The 19228-nt window shown below is 42.7% G+C and overlaps 1 protein-coding gene across 4 annotated transcripts in view; it reads left to right on the top strand.

Annotated features, from left to right (window-relative positions):
• Nucleotides 1–19228, top strand: part of bcor (BCL6 corepressor) — a 49800-nt gene that overhangs the window by 25682 nt on the left and 4890 nt on the right. For 3 of the 4 annotated variants that reach the window (XM_058760122.1, XM_058760121.1, XM_058760125.1), the window contains 5 exons: nt 3764–4068; nt 6379–6657; nt 15125–15291; nt 16166–16311; nt 18987–19064. In XM_058760122.1, the coding sequence (XP_058616105.1) occupies nt 3764–4068; nt 6379–6657; nt 15125–15291; nt 16166–16311; nt 18987–19064 (975 nt within the window). The remainder of the gene's footprint in view (nt 1–3763; nt 4069–6378; nt 6658–15124; nt 15292–16165; nt 16312–18986; nt 19065–19228) is intronic. The other variant, XM_058760124.1, reaches the window with a different exon arrangement.

The raw sequence follows: 19228 nt of genomic DNA on the forward strand, positions 1-19228 counted from the left end.
TACATACTATAGTCAGCATACTACACCCTACCTCCTACATACTACAGTCTGTATCCTTTAAGCTACATACTATGGCATACAACCTTCTCACATCTAGTATAGTACACACTACACTTTACATGGTATACACTACACCCTACTTACTATATAATGTTCCCTATATCCACATGTACACTACGTCTTACATACTATATACTATTTCTATACTTATCCTTTCACACATATCCATTCACATACTAAATTCTGCATACTACGCCCTACATACTACACCCTTCGGTTTCCTTCGACTGGCAGATCTGTAAATGGTGCTCTAAGCTAAGACTAAGTCTCATTAAGTTATGCAGGTCAGAGAAGGACCCAGAAGGAGAGAACTGAGCAGGGAGACACAAGCAGCGTGAACAAATGAGACACAAAGAGAAAGGGAACGAACGGCTGTTAGAAAGCAGAGGGAAAGGGTGGAAGAGAAGGAGTGAAAGAGATGAAAAGAGGATACGGAGCGCTGAGGGGAGAACTGAGGTGAAAGACGAGAGCGAGGCAGTAGGGAGAGGCAGATTAGAGGAAAGCAGAGCACATCGCCCTGTGTCTGCGGCTTTGGGATAGCAATAATGATTCTTGTTGATTGACAAGCCACGCTCGCACTCGCTCGCACGCACGCACACACACTCTCAGGCGCTCGCTTCCTTGTTGGTATAAAAGCATCGCCGAGAAAGCGCATGCCGCAGAGTAATGAGCCATGAGATTCCACAACTGTGCAAATAACAACGTGTGTGTGTGCGTGTGTGTGTGTGTGTGTGAGGCTGCCCGTCAGTATCTTGGCTGCTGGATATTGTGCTGGCGTTCTGTCAGGAGGATTAGAGAGCAGCAAGACGAGAGACGAGACTCTTTATCTCATTCTATTCCTCACTCTGTGCGTGTGAGTAATATGTCCTATACATATGCATCTTGGTTTTACTCAAGCTGAGAGATGGTTTGCTAGTTAATGCATTATTGCGTGTGTGTGTGTGTGTGTGTGTGTGTGTGTGCCCAGTTGCGTGCTAATGGGAGGCTAATATCCCCCAGATGTCCCTGTCAAAATCCGTCTCCCATCGCACACACACATACTCTCGCTCTTCAGCCGAGGGAATTGGTACGCACACGCAGGCTAATTTGTGTTGTCTATGACGAGGTGTGAGAGACAAGACACGCATGCCAGTGATGCACGACTCTCCGCTGTAAGCCCCAGGGTGTGTGTGTGTGCGTTTTTAGCGCGCTGCTTTTGTTCTGTTGATTTTTAAAGGCATTAAGGTCTTTGCTCCCCTTTTGCTAATTGAGTGATTCACTTAGGTTGCAGAGCACGCACACTTCTGTGCATCTATGTGTGTGCGTGTGGGGTAGGTGTGGTGAATCCGGTCTCAAGGGTTCTCGGGGTAGGACTTTAATTAGCCTGTTGAAGGAGAGGAGCACTTTACGCAGGCTGGAACAGTTTGCCCATGAGGATGGGTTCTTGTGTGCAAACGCGCACACACCAAATACGAACAGTTGCACAGTTGGTGGTCTGCGTGTTGAAGGTTCTCTAAGGTGCTTTTGTCTCTGCCAGCTTCATCTACCAAACCAAATCAAAGCAGAGGCCGCTGATGTGTGATGGATCTGATTTCGTGGTGAGGATACGATTTGTAAATTTGTGCATGTTTGTGAGTATTGGTAGTAGTGGTCATTTTTGGGGATTTTTTTTTTTTCGGTTAGGCAATATCTAGATAGCAGGGTGAGTGAAATTGCTGCAGAAGTTTTTGTGGTTGCAAATGAGAAATAAGTTTTTTTGGTGGTATGCAAAATTTCTAATGTTTATTTTACACAATTACTCAATTCACCAAGAATGTGAAGATACAAAACTGATAGGGTTTTTTTTCTTAGTGAATGTAAAAATGCATGCAGTATTTGCTTAAATTTATCAGTTGATAAACAAAACTTGCACATTTTGTATACAAATAATTTTTCTTATTTTACTAAAATTGCACTAAAAGTTGGACACAAAATTACCAAAAATTCAACCAAATTTGCTAAAATTCTACCAAATTTGCAAACATTCAACCAAATTTGAAACAATGTAACAAATGAATGGAAAGTTTGAATACTGTTAAAACAAGCACTTATCTTGTTTTTATATTTTGATATTATTTATCGGTTAATAAGCCTGTGAGAAAAATCTGGTTATCGCCCTAATTTGATAATTTGGTACTTGGCCTGGCTGATAGATATATAGGTGTTTTGGTAGTTTTAGTACGTGTTTTTGTTGGCTATGTGGTCTTCTGTCTTTGGCGTCCTCTGTTCTTGCTTGCATGCGTGAGAGAAATTTCCTCTGCGTGGTGGGGCTCTCGCTGGCTTTATGTGTGTGTGTGTGTGTGTGTGTGTGTGTGCGCGACTGAACGGGGAATATGATGAATAATGGAACAGATGTGGAGCGTGCTCGGTTTCTCTCTCTCCCTCTCTCGGCCTTGCTCTCACCCTTTCATCGTCTCTTTCCCTCGCTGCTGCATTTCTCTCTATTCTTCCACTTTTACGTCCGTCCGTCATTTCTCCTTTTCTGTTCGCTGTTGCTTCCCTTTTCATTTGATTTCCCTCTCTTATCTTGCTCTTCCTTTCATGTTTTCCCTCTTTTCCCTTCCGTCCTTCTCTGCTGGTTGATGTTATCGCTTAAACGTGCCTCTTTTGCTTGAGCTCTGGTCACGTGATGAAAAATAGAAAGCAGGCGAAGCAAAGGATGCATCAATTTTTGTAGATCTTTTCGTCCTTTGTCCGTCCCTCATAAGGCGGTCAGCCTGCTGCTGTTCATTCTACTGCTGTCAGTCTGATTTACCTAACGAGACTTTAAGGAAGCTTCTGTCGGTTTGATATTTGTGTGTGTTGCCCGTGATGAAATCTCTCGCAAACGCACAAACCGTGAATCCCAAATTTGTGCTCTTGCTATTTATTTTTGTGTTGTTTCCTTCCAGTTATATTTTCTGAATTTACAATTCAAAAGTTTGCTAATATAGAATCTGCAGCTACAATATTCTGTAGTATTTTTTTTTTACAATTTATTTTATTTACTGTAACATTTGCATTTTATGTATCTACCATCCTTTGAATGTTCTTTAAATATTTTGTCCATTTGTCTCATTTTAGCTGAATTTGTTTCATTCTACTGTAATATTTTCAGCAAATTTGAACATATTACATAATTCTTACTCTCTCCCACCATTTGAATGTTTATTAAATATTGTTTTTGTTTATTTTATTTTTTTATTCTACTGTAGTATTCTCAGCTAATTTGAACACATTTTACCAATTTATTTATTATCATTATTATTATTATTTTTATTTTTTTGGATTGCATAGATTTTCCTCCACAATTGGTGTAGCAATTAAATATTAATTATTTTGTTTATTTTTCAAAAAATTAAATTTTTCCTTTCATTTTACTGCAAGATTCTCAGCTAATTTTAATGCATTTTACCAAATTTTCTCATTTTGTAGAATTACGTTGCTTTTTCACCATAATCAGTGCAGGAACGACACAAACAAAAACGGTTTCAACTGATCTTTTTTCTGTTTTATTTTCCTTCCCACTGTAACATTCTCAGCTAATTTTAATGCATTTTACCAAATTTTTACATTTTGCAGAATTACGTGGATTCTCCACCACAATCAACACAGAAATGGACCAAAAATGTTCAGCTTTTCTGATTTTAACATGAGCGTAATATTAGCCAACTCTTTTAATCCCTCTCTTTCTCTTTCTCTCTAGCAGTTCCTGTTCTCTCTGATGGCTTTTGTGCCGATACCATACGGAAGTTTTCCTCTTCGATTCCATCTCACCTCTCGGAAAAACGGCAGCGATTAAAGGAGCACCGCAAGTCGCTGGGATCCTCCTCGCCCTCTCCAGACCCCGACGGCACCTTCCCATCTCGTTTGCGCCGGCACGGCGACCCTGAAAAACCAAAGGGCAAGCGGCAGTGCAAGACTAAACACCTCGGCCAACAGGAGCTCAGGATGCTGTCGCAGTCAACCAATGAGGAGTGTCCTGAACTCAGCCCCGCCCACCAACACAAGGTAAGAGCAGAGGCACATGTCGGTGCGATCACAGAAGGTCGAGGTGCTCGTTTATCCACACAAGAGAACGTCCTTTCTTTGTCTGCGCGAGAGAGGCTAGCGGTGCTCTTTGCTTTGGCTCACAACCCAAGCGTTCTCCCTGGGCTCAGCGAGGAACCGTTTAAAAACGTGTCTCCAATCACAACAATGTTAATCATCCCAATTAGGGAAGCACCGTGGCTCTCTGGGACGGCTCAACGGACGCGGGAGGGGGTCATAGCGTGTGTGTTTAGAGTGCGGTTGCTTTGACCTCCTCTCGTGCTGAAAGACAGACTCCCAGCAGAGAGACGCAAGCGAGGGGGAGGGGAGAAGTGAAGGCCGGGTCAGAATCTGGTCTCTTTCTCTCCCCGTCAAGGAAAATGATTCCCCAGTGAACTCGCTGTGCATTCTTTAAATAACACCGCCTGCGTTCTCCCCACACGCAGATGTAGCGCACACGTTCTGCAGCCGAACACAAAACACACACACACACCTTGAGTCCACAGCGTTTACAGCAGACAAACGCACTTCTATGAAAATATTATGCAGGTGTTTACACAATACAGTGCGTGCGGGTTTACTTGGTTTGCAAAGTGAACTACTTTTTCCGAAACCTGCCTTTGGGGACATACGGGACGTCCTCAACTGGGAAAAAATGACTCATAACAGTTTATGTTTATGTGTATATTTTTTTCCTTACCTTTCATTTTTTTATGTTTTATCTTTTTACTTAAAACAAAAATCCAAAATATTGGAAAAATGAGAATTATTATTTTTATAATACACATTTCTTATATTTTTTCCTATTATTAATATTATAAATATTATCGGTATTTGTTTATTTATTATTATTTTTTTTTATTATTACATTTGATAAAATAATGAAAGTTTAATAGTGATACTTGTTGTTTTTGTTGTTGTTATCATTATTATTATATTCATATTTTCTCTTTCTTATTATAAATATATTTATTGTTGTTGATCAATAATAATGTATTAGTATTTATTATTATTATTATTATTACTATTAAATACATTTGTTGAAATAAGGATACAATTAATTTATTTTATTATTATTATTATTATTATTATATACACATTTTCTAATTTTTATTGTTATTAATAAATAAATATTAATAAAAATGTTCATCTATCTATCTATCATCTATCTATCGGTGTATATAAAATATTTTAGTGGTCGGGTTAATCTTGATCTGTCTAATCTGTATGTCCTCATTGAGACAAACAAGAAAATGTCAATCGTCATATTTTAAGAGACTTGTTTTCTTTGCGTTGTTACGGACCAGGCAGAGCGTGTATGTGCGTGCACTGTGTGTGTGTGTGTGTGTGTGTGTGTGTGTGTGTGTGTGTGTGTGTGTGTGTGTGTGTGTGTGTGTGTGTGTGTGTGTGTGTGTGTGTGTGTTTACTCTGACAGCTGCTGTGCTGTGGAACTCCTCTGGGGTGGGTGGAGTTCCCGCCCCGATCACCCCCCCTTCCCGACCTTCAGTCTGCTCGCATGAACTCACGGCCTACACACACACACACACACACACACACAGCTCTCATCCGCCCGCCCTACTGCGCTCCACAGATAGAGAACTCGCACACGGAAGGCGGGAGAGATAAAGCGAGTGGGAGAGAGCCAAAGTCTTCCGTTGTTTCCTGTTTAACTTTCCCTGCCGGGGAACACGCTCGCTGATGGATCGGCGTCTGCAGCCTTCCATCCAGATCGCAAACAAGCACGCAGCCTAGAGCCGAAAACAGAGAAGCGCTCGATGTGGGAAGAGGCACGTTTTTCAGTTTAAAATGTGTTTATGGATTGTACTGGTGTAAATAGTCTCTCTGTTTGTTTCGGCATGTTTAACTGCAGGCCAAAAATAACCTTGCTGACCATGCGGGGTGTGTGCGCGAGGAACTGTTGTTGACAGTCACAATTTTGTTCTTGGTTTATGGTGGGAAACAGCGTTTCCTGCATTGCTGTTTGGGCTAAGTTTTCCACTACTGTGAAAAAAATTATGTAGGAACAGCTCACATTAAAATGTTTCGAATTTCAAATTTCGGTCTCTTTGATTATACCGCAGCGCTGACTATGAACTTGTCGCTGTGATTAATTAGCGCTCCATCCTGCCTGTCTCTTGGCACCAAGCGAGTGTAGCTCTGTCACTCTTTTGTCCGCTCTGTCTTTGTAAAGAACGCCCGCCTTTCCCTGTTTGTGCCGCCACGTACTATGACTTGAATATCTGTGTGAAATCCAAAGGTCTTGTAAAGTAACTCATTTTATTCCCCCGTCAGGTGGTGAAACGTTCCGCTCAGAAGCAGCCAGCAACTCTTTCTGATTACGAGATTTCTCCGGTCAAATCCCGTCCCCCGTCCCCTGCCTACCAACCCGCGGCACCCCCGACCCCTCCATGTGCCGTTCCGGACGTACCCGTACCTCCGGTCGCCCCCGCTCCTCCAGTGTCAGCGGAGCCGGCAATCAGCAGGCCCATGCCGCCCGAAGCACGCCGACTCATCGTCAACAAGAACGCAGGCGAGACTCTACTGCAGCGAGCTGCACGGCTAGGATATGAGGTAAGCGCGTGTGTGTGCGCGACCGTCTCTCTCTCTCCGGCTGCCCTCTCCTGCTCTCTTCGCATCTCATTATTTCTGCGTGAGACTGAGTCTGACATGCGAGAGCCCCTGACAGGCACAGAGCGATCGCTTGGCGTGCGCATGCACACACACACACTCACACCGTTTTTTTTCTCCCTTTCGCTCGCTCGCGCACACACACACACTCACACCGTTTTTTTTCTCCCTTTCGCTCGCTCGCGCGCACACACACACATACGCGCCGTCTCATCTCTTTCTCCTTTCGGCTTTTGCACTCCCACTCAAACCTTTCTCGCTCACATTCATTCCCGTGCTTTCGCAGGCACGCTGTTTTTCACGCTTTCTCCGTCGCGTCCTTGCTCTTTCTCTCAGTCGAACCTGAAAACCTTAACCCTTCGCACACCATCTCTGATCTTGTATTCAGTCTTTTTTTGAGTTTAACACTGAGTGTTTTGGTGTTTTTGTAACACTGCAGTGTTCCTAAAGACAACTTGAAATGGCATTTGCAGCGCATTTATCTTTTTCGCAATATTGCATGTTTTATCAACGAAACTGAATATTTCTAGTAAAGATTGCTGCATTTACCTGTCAAAATTTGATTGGGTTACTCTGTTGATTAGATTTTGTGAAGGAGTGCTACAATGCTTTAGCAACGTTCTAGCAACGCTATAGCACTCTATGGTCCTTGCGACAAATTTTGAGGTTTTTCTTTTTTAGAAGCAAAGAATGATATTATTATTTCGTTAAAGTTTATTTGTACAATAATGTGCATTGATGAATTATGGGTAAGAAGACTAGCGACTTTTATTTACTAAAACACCAAATTCATGTTGTCTTTAAATATCGTAGAATATCTCTGCGGTGTTCAGTATTTTTGTAATGCAACAAAACTTGCACTGATCTCATTGTTTAGTAGATTCCATGCTGTTCTGGAATTTTGACGGTATTCCACAGTTCTGGAATACGGTGGTTCCGCAGGTTCTGGAATGGCGCGGCGTTCCGTGTCCAATTTGGGCAGATTAATGGGGAGCTGGATTAGTTCCGGCAGTGCGTCTGAAAGGACTGGCACGGAGAACAGGAAATGAGCGATTACTGCTGCGAGCGCATGATTTCTCTCCTTCCCCAGCCCTCCCCCCCTTCCTCTCTCGCTCCACAGCAGTGCCTTGAATTCCACTGAAAGGGAAAGTTTCTTATTGCATTTTACGGAGCATTTTTTAGCATTGAGGCAGTGGTGCCGTTCCAGAATAGAACACGCTTTTGTGGTGTCGGAATCAAGCTAGTTTTACGCTTAGATTCCCCCATCTGCTTTTCCCATCTGCTACTTTCTGCTTTTCTCTCGTTCTGCCCATAACGTGCATCCACATGTGTCTGTGGGTTTGTTTTCTCGCAACTAGGGATGCCACGTTCCATTGTGCTCCATTCCTTGCTGTGTGTTTGTGTATTTTGTAAGTTTTGTGCTTGAAGTGGCCAGGCGGTTCCATTGCTTTGACACCCGCACGTTTGTAGTTCCCTTCCCCCAACGTCTCTTGTTCGCTTGTTTGCGTTTTTTTTCACCTCCCTTTAGCTCTCAAGCCAAGAGTTTTACTGCAACACACACTCTTTCATTACATTCTGCCGGCGCTGACGTCTCTCTTGCGTTACGATGCTGCTTATTTACACTTGTGTTTGGTTGTTGCCTCCCTCTTTTATGACTCAGACAAAACTGGCCTTTGTGTGCTGATTGAAACCTATCGCTCTGTGTGTGTGTGTGTGTGTGTATACGTGTGTGTGAAAGAGCCCTATCCATCTCTTGCGCTCTCTCTCTCTCTCTCTGATTCTGCTGCGGTTGCTAGACTCTGTCGGTAATTCTGCTCTCAGGCAGAATGGCTCTTTGCCATTAAGGTCCAATCAGCGATCTGACAAGTGCTCTCCGTAATCTCCACGTTAATTAATCATTCGGCTGAAGGTGCTAAACACGCGCTGTTTTAAGCCATTAGCCGCCCGTTTCACGCACCTCCCGATCTCTCGTTGCCCGAACCAACGCCCGCCATTAACAGCCCACGGAGATGGAGAGTGTTTTTTCTTCATATCTAACCACAAAAAAGGCTGATAGTTCTCTCAGAAAAGAAAGCATTTTGTATTTTGTTGTTAAAGTTGAAATTCAAATTTTTTTCTTTAGGCCTAAATATTTCTACTAGCTAGCTAAACTGTTTATGAATAGCTAAACTGTCAATTTTATGAATAACTAAACCTTATTTAAGAAAATATAAACTGTTTATGAATATGAATAACTAAATACAGTTTACGAAGAGCTATATTGTTACTAGTATAGCTAAACACTTTGACAATTTATATTTAGCTAAACCTTGTTTAAAAATAGCTAAACTGTTCTTCACTGACAGACAAAATATGAACTGTGTACTATATGAGAACTATATGTAAAACATACTGATATCTAAATTGTTTACGAATAGCTAAAGTGTATATGAATAGCTTACCCTTGCTTATGCATAGCTAAATGTTTACAAATAGCTCCATTTCACTAATAGCAAAACTCTGACACATTTGTAAATTGTATATAGCTAAACTTTTTAACAATAGCTAAACTGTGTGTGTACAAATAGCTAAACGGTTGTTTACTAATAGATAATCATCTAGTGAGTATCTAAACTATTTTTACGAATATCTAAATTTTCCAAAAACAGCTGAACAGTTTATATTTCACGTTGTTTAGTTATTCATATAATTTAGTTTTATTTATTAGCCTAACATACAAGCTAATTTTATTTATTTATTTTTTTTTTACAAACTGCTACATTGTTTCGGTTATAGCTAATCTGTCTGTGTATAAACACCAACAATTTAGCTGAAGTGTTTAGAAACTGTTTGTAAGAATAGCTGAACTGATTAAAAATAGGCCTAGCTAAACAGTGTACTAATGCTAAACTGTTCTTCGCTAATAGATAAACTAACGGCGAACTAATACCAAAAATATTTTTTTACTATAGCTAAACTGTTTGCGGATAGCTGAACTGTATTTTAATAACATCCAAACTATTTTTTTACTAATAGCTAAACAGCTTTTTAACCTAATGAGCTTTTCTCCCAGATTGCAGAGAGCTAGTGTTCCGCTCGCGGTGGATTTTCTCGAGCGCGTGGGCTCTCGTTACCGCTGAGTCTCAGGGCTTTGTGATTTTCCCCGCTGGCGCTCGGGGTCTAATTCTGCTCTAATGGCTTTATAAATGCGCTTGGTGACATCGGTTAAAGGCGGCTGTTCTCGCGGGGCTGTGCGTGCGCCACAGATACGGTGGGGGAGCGGCGGAGCGCGCAGCGGAGGGCACTCGGCGCCGATCCGTGCGGCATGTGTGTGTGTGTGTCAGAGGAAGCGAGATAAAATGTAATCCTTCCCACCCTGTATTCCTCTTTTTTTTTTTTTTGTTCTCTCTCTGTCTCTCTTTCTCGATCGCTCGTTCTCCTCCCTCTCTACACCCTCAAAACGGCCCTTAGCAGGTGGGGACAGACCTTCCGTCCGCGCGTGTGTTTTTTCTGTCAGTCGACAGCGGCTTGTTTTTCTAGTCTTCGTTCGTTCCGTCCCCCTCCTTTCCCCTCCTGCGCTCCTGCCTCAGACAGGAAGCCGCTCTCTCGCTGTGTGTGTGTGAGAGATAAGCCGCGAGCAACGCACTGAGCTGCCAGCGCTCTCTCTCTCTCTCTCTCTCTCTGTGTGTGTGTGTGTGTGTTAAGCCACGAGCAGCTCCGCGGCGCTGCCAGAGCTCGGAAATATGACATGACTGCGCGGCCGAGCCTTTCAACACAGACCGCGGCAGCTGCTCCGTTTGTGTGTGTGTGTGTGTCTCAGAGCGCGAGAGAACGAGAGTTCACACACTTAAACGTGGCACTCCATCTCAGTCCCAGCGCAACTGCAGTAAACATGCAAACGGCACGTACTTTTGCGCGCGCTCTCGTTTCCATTTTCTCATGGGCTCGCACCTTCAAAACAAACCCGTTCTTGGCTTGATGAAACTCCCGGGCGCATTGGAGCGGTTCTCTCTGTGCGCGCGCGTGTGATTGAGTCATTTTGGCTTGCATTTCAGGCATTAACCGAGCGCAAGTGGAAAAACCTGCGTGTTTTCCACAGTTGACTGCATGAGCGTGTCCGCTGGTCAGGTTGTCCGTTCAAGGCCGCGTACTAAGGATTCCGTGCAAGCGGATCTTTTGATCTAGATGATGACCGCAAAACAGTCTGTGACCTGAAATAACCCTGTCGCATGCATTGACTGCAACCTAATCTGATCTAAATTCCCTCTCAGATTATTTGCAGTCTGCATATTTTAGGGGGGAAAAATAGCCAAAGTTTGAGGTTGAGTGTATTTAAAGGCATAGTTCAAACCCAAATTAAAGCTCTGTCATTTACTCACCTTTTTCTGTGTAACACAAAGGAAGATATTTTGAAAAATGTCTAGGTGCCCCATCGCCCCCATAAAATGAGAACGAGAAAAACGTCACGAGAAAAACAAAAACAAAACAGAAACGTATGCACTCCTCTGGAACACAAAAGAAGTCATAGTTTGGAACGACTTGAGGGTCAATAAATTATGACAGAATTTTCATTTTTGGGTGAACTATCCCTTTAATAGCAATAGTGTTCACGTGTGAATGTTTGAAGTTTAGTAACCAGCAGAAAGTGTGTGTGTGTATACAGAGGGTCAGTGAGGCGTGTGTGTGTGTGTCGCGCCCTGTTTTGTCACTGTCTGCCAAGTCTGAGCAAATAGCAGGATACAGACCTTCAACTTTCAGAGCAACAGCAGTTATATCTCGCAGTCTCGGCCACAGACGCCTCCAGACCGCCCAAAGTCCGCTCACTAACATTTGGATGCATATTGCACATGAAACTGGAAAGCATTTTCTTGACTTGGCAAGCACAAAACTGATTGGCTGACTTCATGCAACTTCCGGTACAAAGGGCGCATAGGTTTTTTTTTTTTTTTTTTTTTGGGGGGTACTGGGTTAATGCAATGATTGCTTTTTTGTGGGAGAACTAATAACTGGATTTGCCAAAATTCTTTGACAGATTTTTAGAATTTTGTTGCCTATTATTTAGGTACAATCTATGTAAGATAAACCCACCCTTAAACGGCATGTAAAAACCAACTGTGGTTTGCAAGCTGCCATTCCGTCAAAGGTCTGGCTGAGCGAGACATGTCACGTTTGCGCATGTACGCGTTCACACTCGTCCGCACGTTCAGTACCGTCCTGGCCGGCTGTCAGGGAAATTCCTGATCCGTTAATGATGCACTTCTTCTGTGGAGGCCACCTCAACCCTTTTCCCTCTGTTATCAGAACTCCCACTCCAGCCATGGCTCTCTCAATTAAAACCATGCTGAGGGAGTTTCGGCGCTCCTTCTTCCCCCTCCGCATATCCTGCTCTTTCTTTCTGGACGTTTTTTGTATGTCTCTCTCCCTAGCCACTCACTTTCCGATGCAACGTGACGTCTGCTCAGTCTGAAGGCTGTTTTTTCCTGAGTTGCATGTAAAATTAGAACATTTGTCAGCTCTGTGCGTAGCCAGAGGATCATTAAGCAACCACTACACATTAGACTTAAAAAAATAAATAAATAAATAAAAATCACACAAAACTGCTTCAGTTCTATAGTCTCAGAGTTCAAAAAGCTTTAGAATTAATCTCAGAATTAACTAATAGAGGTCTTTATAATTCTGGATCTCTTCAGAATTCCAGAACTCTTGGAATTCCGTGACTCTTTATAAACTGCTTGAGAATTCCAGAACTGTTCATTAGCAGTTTTAGAATGCTGGAATTCTTTATAAAACCCATTCTAGAATGGTCAATCAGAATTAAAACTGCATTGGAGTTCTAAAATTCTTTAAAAGCTGCCTCTATTTTAGAACATTTTATCAACTGCTTTCAAATTTCAAAAACTTTCTGAAGTACTTCCGTGTTCCATAACTTAACTGCATCTGAACTCTAGAACTATTTATCAGCTGTCTTAGAATTCTGAGACTTAATGAAGAGTTTCAGAATTCCACAAATTTTGAGCAACTGCCTGTGAATTCTAGAACTCTTAGCTGTTTTGGAATTCTGGAATTCTTATAAACACCCATTCTGGATAGGTTTCTCAGCTACCTCTGAATTAAAAAAATTGTCATATACTGCATCAAAAGCCCCTTTTCAACTACATCGGACTTTTAGAATTTATCAGAAGCCGTTTTAGAGCTCCAGAATGTTTTTCAGAACTACCTGAGAATTCTGTAACTGCCTCTGAATTTTAGAATGTTTTATCAGATGTCTTAAAGTTCTTGAACCTTAGAGTCTTAGTTTTTTTCCTTGAAGCTTTGAAATTCTAGACTTGAGTTTGAACTTGAATCACAGGCTTTAAAGGGGGCTGCCAGCATCCGAATTTGACTCCAGACTAGCAGTGACCCAGACTGGTTTCAGTTCAGGTCTGCCTTGTAAAGCTTCCCCTTCTTTTTCCTGTCCGAGTGGCTTTCTCTCTAAGCGTAGTTTCTCTCTGTAGTTCTTGCTCTTTTATTTTTTATGATGTGGGTTGGGTTGACTAGGCTTTGAGGTTGTGGTAAAATGGTTGCACGTTGGGTTCAGTCTCGAGCCGGCCTGTGTCTTGTTTTGTGGGATTGCTGTTGTGAAGGGGTTAAGTGTCTTGAATGATGCATTGATTGCAGTTGTTAGCTGGGAGTCGTTTTAGCAGGGGACAGCGGGGGAGGAAACGCTACAGCAAAGAGCAGTTCTGAGGAGAAAATCACGACAAATCTTTTTCTCGCTAGGCTGTGTAACACGGCTTGATTGTCTGTTTAATGTAACACTCAGCTCTCCTGCCTGCAAACATCCCCACTGAGGAACTCCCTGAGGCAGGAGAGAAAGAGAGACCTTGCTGGAAAGGGAATGAGGCGATGGAAACATAAACGGAAATAGAGAAATTCTCCCTTGAACCACGGCTCGCTTTCGGTAATTGAGCGTGCTAGGTGTGTGTGTGTGTGTATGTTTTACCTTCCGTGTGTTTTGGTCCACCTCTCCAGGCTGAGGGGAGCGAACATCCGCACTGGAGCGAGAGTTTCCCGTTTGGGCTCGTTAACGGCTCGGCGCCCCTGCTAACGGCTTGGGTTTTTTTCAGTCGTGCCGGCGGCATGCCGTATCCTGGATACGGAGCCGGCGGGAAGCGCGAGGCAGAGCTGCTGGCAGCAGCGTGGGGCAGGTCGTACCACTGTGCGACTCCGTCGGGGGAGGGGTTGAATGCGCTCTCTGAGACGCTGCCAGGGTTGAAGTGCGAGTGCTACGCCTCCTGAATCCTAATGCCCTCATTCGTCTGAGCGCTGAGCGGACACCGGCCCTCCCCTCTCCAGCCCATCTGTGTGTGTGTGTGTGTGTGCGCGCTTGTTTTTGTTGCCGCCGTGCATGAGGAATCGGCTCGCGGTGATGGATGTGGGAGTTCCTTTAAACCCGAGCTTGCAGAAGAACTCTCCAATTAATTCTGCGAGGGCTCTCTGTAATTCCAGCCTCTTCCAGAAATTGTTCTTAACCAGCGGACCGGAATGTCAGGAAGTGCGAATGGGACAATACATATTGATAACTTTCTGTGTTTCAACTACTATAATGCCAAATCGCAGAAATCTGAGTAAACCTATGGTATTATTTTTCTTAGCAAACAGACTTGCACAGTTTGCCTGGTGGACGATATAATTGCCGAAATTGAAGGATATTCTCAAATGATAGAATTCTAGGGTCTTATGAATTGTTCCAGCACAGAACATTCTAACGACCACAAAGGCAACATTCTGAGCAATTGCTGACATGTTCCTTTGTGGTTGCTAGGGGGTTCTGAGCAGTTGTTTGGATGTTCCTTTGTGGTTGCTAGGGTGTTCTAGATTGGCACAATTCAAAATAACCTCGAATATCATTTGAGATCCTCCTTCAAGCAACCACACAGCAAAGTTCTAACGACTGCTCAAAAAACCCTAGCAAACAACAAAGCAACCTTATAACAACATCCTTAGCATTTTACTGGGTTCTTATAGCTTGGGTTGATGTTGAAAGGCTTCCCTGGTGAGACTTCGAGACATATATCTAGGCACCAAAATATCTGAAAATATGGAAAAATTGTGGCAGCCGGTTTCACACGGGCAAACATCGTTCAAATTTCCCCCACCTTTAAAGTCGCTCCTACACTGCTGCTTCTTGCAGACTCACACACACACACACACACATGCACAGTGCCGTCTCAGGCGTCTCGTATAGAAAGTGAACAGCAGGCTTGGGGCAGGATTCGTCTGTAAAGCCCCTGATACCTCACACATCAATAATCAGCTCTGGGCGGAACTGTCTGTCTGCTCTCTGCCTGTCTCTCTTTTTCTCTGCGCTCTTTAATGGTGTTTAATGAATTTCATTCCTCACTGCACCATAGTAACCGCTCGTCTTCTGTCTCTCTCCCGCTCGCTGTAGGAGGTGGTTTTGTACTGTCTGGAGAATAAAGTGTGTGACGTGAATCATCGGGATAATGCGGGTTACTGCGCACTTCACGAGGCCTGCTCCCGCGGCTGGCTCTCCATCGTACAGCACTTACTGGATCACGGGGCCGACATCAACTGCAGTGCGCAGGACGGCACCAGGTAAACATGCATGCATTCATGATATCACCTAAATAGCAAAGCCTTACATGCAGGACTAGTTTCTGTGACTTCCTTTGCTTTCATCACACTGTGTTCGAGAGCATGTGCGTGCCGCCGCGGCGTGGATAATTACACGTGCGCACACGTGCTGACGTGCGCACACTCAATGTCAGTAATTATATGTTTGGTAATAATGGCTTTACAACAACAGAAGAGGCCGAGAATCTTAGCTCGGATAATTACCGCAAGAAGAGCAGATTAGGCGTGTGAGATCCCTGTCTTCGCCATACACTTAAAAATCCAATTTCGTTTAGCGTTCTGATTCCTGTCGGAAAGATGAATGACAGTGACAGGTTTTAATGACTGTTTTATTGGACAATGCCAGCAGATAAAATTAAGGTAATTATGGACAAGTTTAGTAATTGAACTGTTTAAGCAAAAAGAAAATCTCGCAATTACCAAAGAAAGTTTTTTCGACATTGACAAATAATAACGTACCCAATTTACTTTCTTAATAAAATTTCCTGGTTTTATTGTGAACCATTTGTCAGTGCACATTATTCTAAAGAATATTTATTTATAATAATTAATAATAATAATAATAATGTTTGTTTACAATTATTTATTTTTTTTTTAAATTGAAAAATAATACAAATATAGTAAAAATTTACTACTTTCTCCAAGGTTAGGGTAATTTTGTTGCATTGTGAAAGTCAGAGGTGAACTCCGGGATTGAAAATTATGGGAAAATAAGTAATACTTTTCATGATCTAATCCAAATCTGATGGATAAAATTAATATAAGCTGCAGTACAAATGTTGTGTTGTTGTTTTTTTTTTTTGAGAAGTAAGTATTCTTCTCTCTTTTCCAATAGGCCTCTCCATGATGCTGTGGAAAACGATCATCTAGACGTGGTCCGACTGTTGCTGTCATATGGCGCCGATCCGACTTTAGCTACCTATTCGGGCCGCGGTTTGCTGAAGATGACCCACAGCGACATAATGGAGTGTTTTCTGTCTGGTAAGACCGTGCTGTTCCTCTCTTCCACTACTATTCCCAGAATTTCCCTCCTGTAGCAGTGGAAGGTTCGGCTCCGCTTGGCTATCTGGTTACTAAGCAACAGCTGGAGCGGAGGAGAAGCCTTTAGCACCGGCAAATCAGCTTTCCCTGAAAGGAGATTATGTGTGTGTGTGTTCGTCCGTGTGCGTGTCTTTATTTGGTCTTGTGCGGCGTGTCTGTTTTGAAGGGTGTGCGGGTTTGTCGCACGCAACAATATTTGGAAAAGCTGGGTTGTATTATTGAAATGGTAATCTGGGTCTAATCTGGAGCCATCTAAGCTAAAATGGGGTATTGTTTTTATGGTTTTAGAAGCTTTTGACATCATTCTGACCCTTTGATTTTAAACAGATTGCTGTTTTTTTCGCTGTAGTATGATGCGATTTTTTTTCATTGTGCATGTGTGATTTTTGGGGGAAAGTTTTCCTGTTACACCTCAAGAACAGCATCTGAATGGTTTCAAGGATTTAAATTGGGTTTTAGAAATCTAGATTTATCTTTAATGACTTTTAATGCTACAGCATGTGTTTTCTGCCCTACTAGCAGCACCAAACAGAACTGAAACTTGTTCAAAAACATGGCAAACTCTTTCGCCATCTGTCATTGGTCGGAGATTTGCACAAATCCCACCCCCAATTTATGCACTCACTGTGCACTCAAATAAAAAGAAACTGCAAATCCATTTGGTGCCACTAGTGGTCTAAAAATGACATGCTGAATATTTAAAGCAGCTGTATGTAGTTTTCTGTGTTTTTGCGACTTTGGAGCCCACAACAGTCGTAAATATATCACTGATGTATTTACAGTGATTAGCGGTACACTCGGATTTATGGTTTTTATAAATTGTTCCACACTTTTCGTGGCAGTTCGTACACACTTACTTAACTTGCATTAGTGCCACAACAGACGTTTGGGTGAAGCTTGAGAAAGAAACAGAAGCCATTCTCCTTAGTAAGAGTCAGTGTTCCATCAGAATTATTTTGAAACTTAAATTTCAAGAGAAAAATTAGCTTCAAATCCTTTTTTTTTTTTTTTTTTAACTGTGCAATGTAATGCTCAACCTGTTAAATATACTGTTTGCCACTGCAAATATACTGTTGGTTTGTCATTTTCCCGACAGTTCATTTTAGTGCACATTTTTATGTTGAAAATAACCCAGAATATTCTTTCAAGAGTTGTTTATACCATTACAGTTTATCGTTAGCGGAGCATTGACCTTGTCATTGCGCTGTTCGCCACCCATTGTGTGCAGAAGTAAAGTTTTAATGCTTAAGGTTAGACGTTCGCATGGAAAAAGACAAGCTGTGCTCCGGGTGCATGTGAAGATGGCATCGCTGGAGACGTGGCATTTACCGAGACGGCCTTTCCTGTGTTTGTGTTAACACTGACCCCTCTCGCCCGAGAACAGCCTCACCATGACTGTCCGAAGGAGACGCTCTCTCTCTTTCGGTGACAGTAGTCGTGTTTTCCGAGGCACGGCTTGATTAATGGTCTGAAAGTTGCGAGCTGAACTAGAGGGCATCGTGAAACAATTTGTACACAGCCAGCGTTTGTTCTTGACGGCAGTCGCAAGTTCTTTCACCTCCAAAGCCATTTTAATACATATGCGTGCGCGCACACGTGTGCGTGCGTGTGTGTGTGTGTGTGTGTGTGGATTAGCTTCAGGGCTGCCAGTTAAAGGGCAGCTCAGTCACATGGTGGAGGTTCACACTGACTGGCTGTGTGTGTGTTTGATTATGCATGAGTTCGTGAGGCAGGAAAGAGCTCGGCCTGGAAGCGCAGGGCAGCATAGTGTGTGTGTGTGTGTGTGCGTGTGTGTGTAAATCAGCAGGCTTGTCCCGTTCTGCTGTCTGCTGCGCTGATTTAAAGACCCTCCCCAAATTTGTTTTCCCTCTGTGGGAGCCTTCTAATCAACCGCTCTCTCTCTCTCTCTCTGTCTCTGTCTCTCTCTCTCTCTCTGTCTCTCTCTCTCTCTCTCTCTGGATGGAATTGTTAATGGCTGCGCTGGCAAATGCGGCTCCCGTCGCCGCTGGCTGTGCTTCGCAGCGCCAAGTGGCATCTGAGCGCGCAACCACATAACGCTTGCAGAGCATCAGAGCCTCTGCTGTCTGTAGAAGACTATTTTCTTATTGTCGCTTGGAGAATGTGGTCTGTTTAGCATTTTTTACAATATATCCGTCATCATATCGGTGTCTGCCAAACATTAGCACTTCTTTCTCTTATATTGATATTTATTGTTATTCTTGTAGCATCTTCTATCATCTTATTTATGTATCTATTTATTTTAATTAATTTCATTTATTATTTATTTACTTTTATTTAAAGCATTCTGGATTTGGAGCAATATCCATCAATTAGCACTTTTTGTTTGTTATTATTAGTTTGATTTATTATTATTACTATTTTATGTGTATTTTCTTGAAATGACGAGCATGATCTTGTGCTAATATTAGCTTGAAGTTTAGATTTTTTTATTTAATTTTTTTTTGCCGATTTATCGGCAAACCTAATGGATTTCAGCTATTATAGAGGGGGAAAAACTTAGCTATCAGTATCTGCCAAAAATTCTGTCAGTGCATCTCTAGTTGCTTCCTGTTTACATCACTAATGGTCTCATCTCTCTCTCTTTCTCACTCAAGATTACTTTGCTGACCTGCAGGGCAGAGCGGACGATGACCCCGGTGTGTACTGGGAGTTTTACGGCAGCGCAGTGTGCGGTGAGTACCACTTTCACACTCGAACACACACAAATATTCTCAGAAATGCACAAAACACCCACAGTAACAGACGTAAGAAACAATGGAAAAGAGAAAAGAATCATGCAATCAGACAGACAGACGGGTAAACACCTGAAGGTAAATCTCTGTGTGAATCATCAATG

This window comes from Onychostoma macrolepis, chromosome 22 (genome assembly GCF_012432095.1).
Source record: "Onychostoma macrolepis isolate SWU-2019 chromosome 22, ASM1243209v1, whole genome shotgun sequence".
NCBI lineage: Eukaryota > Metazoa > Chordata > Actinopteri > Cypriniformes > Cyprinidae > Onychostoma > Onychostoma macrolepis.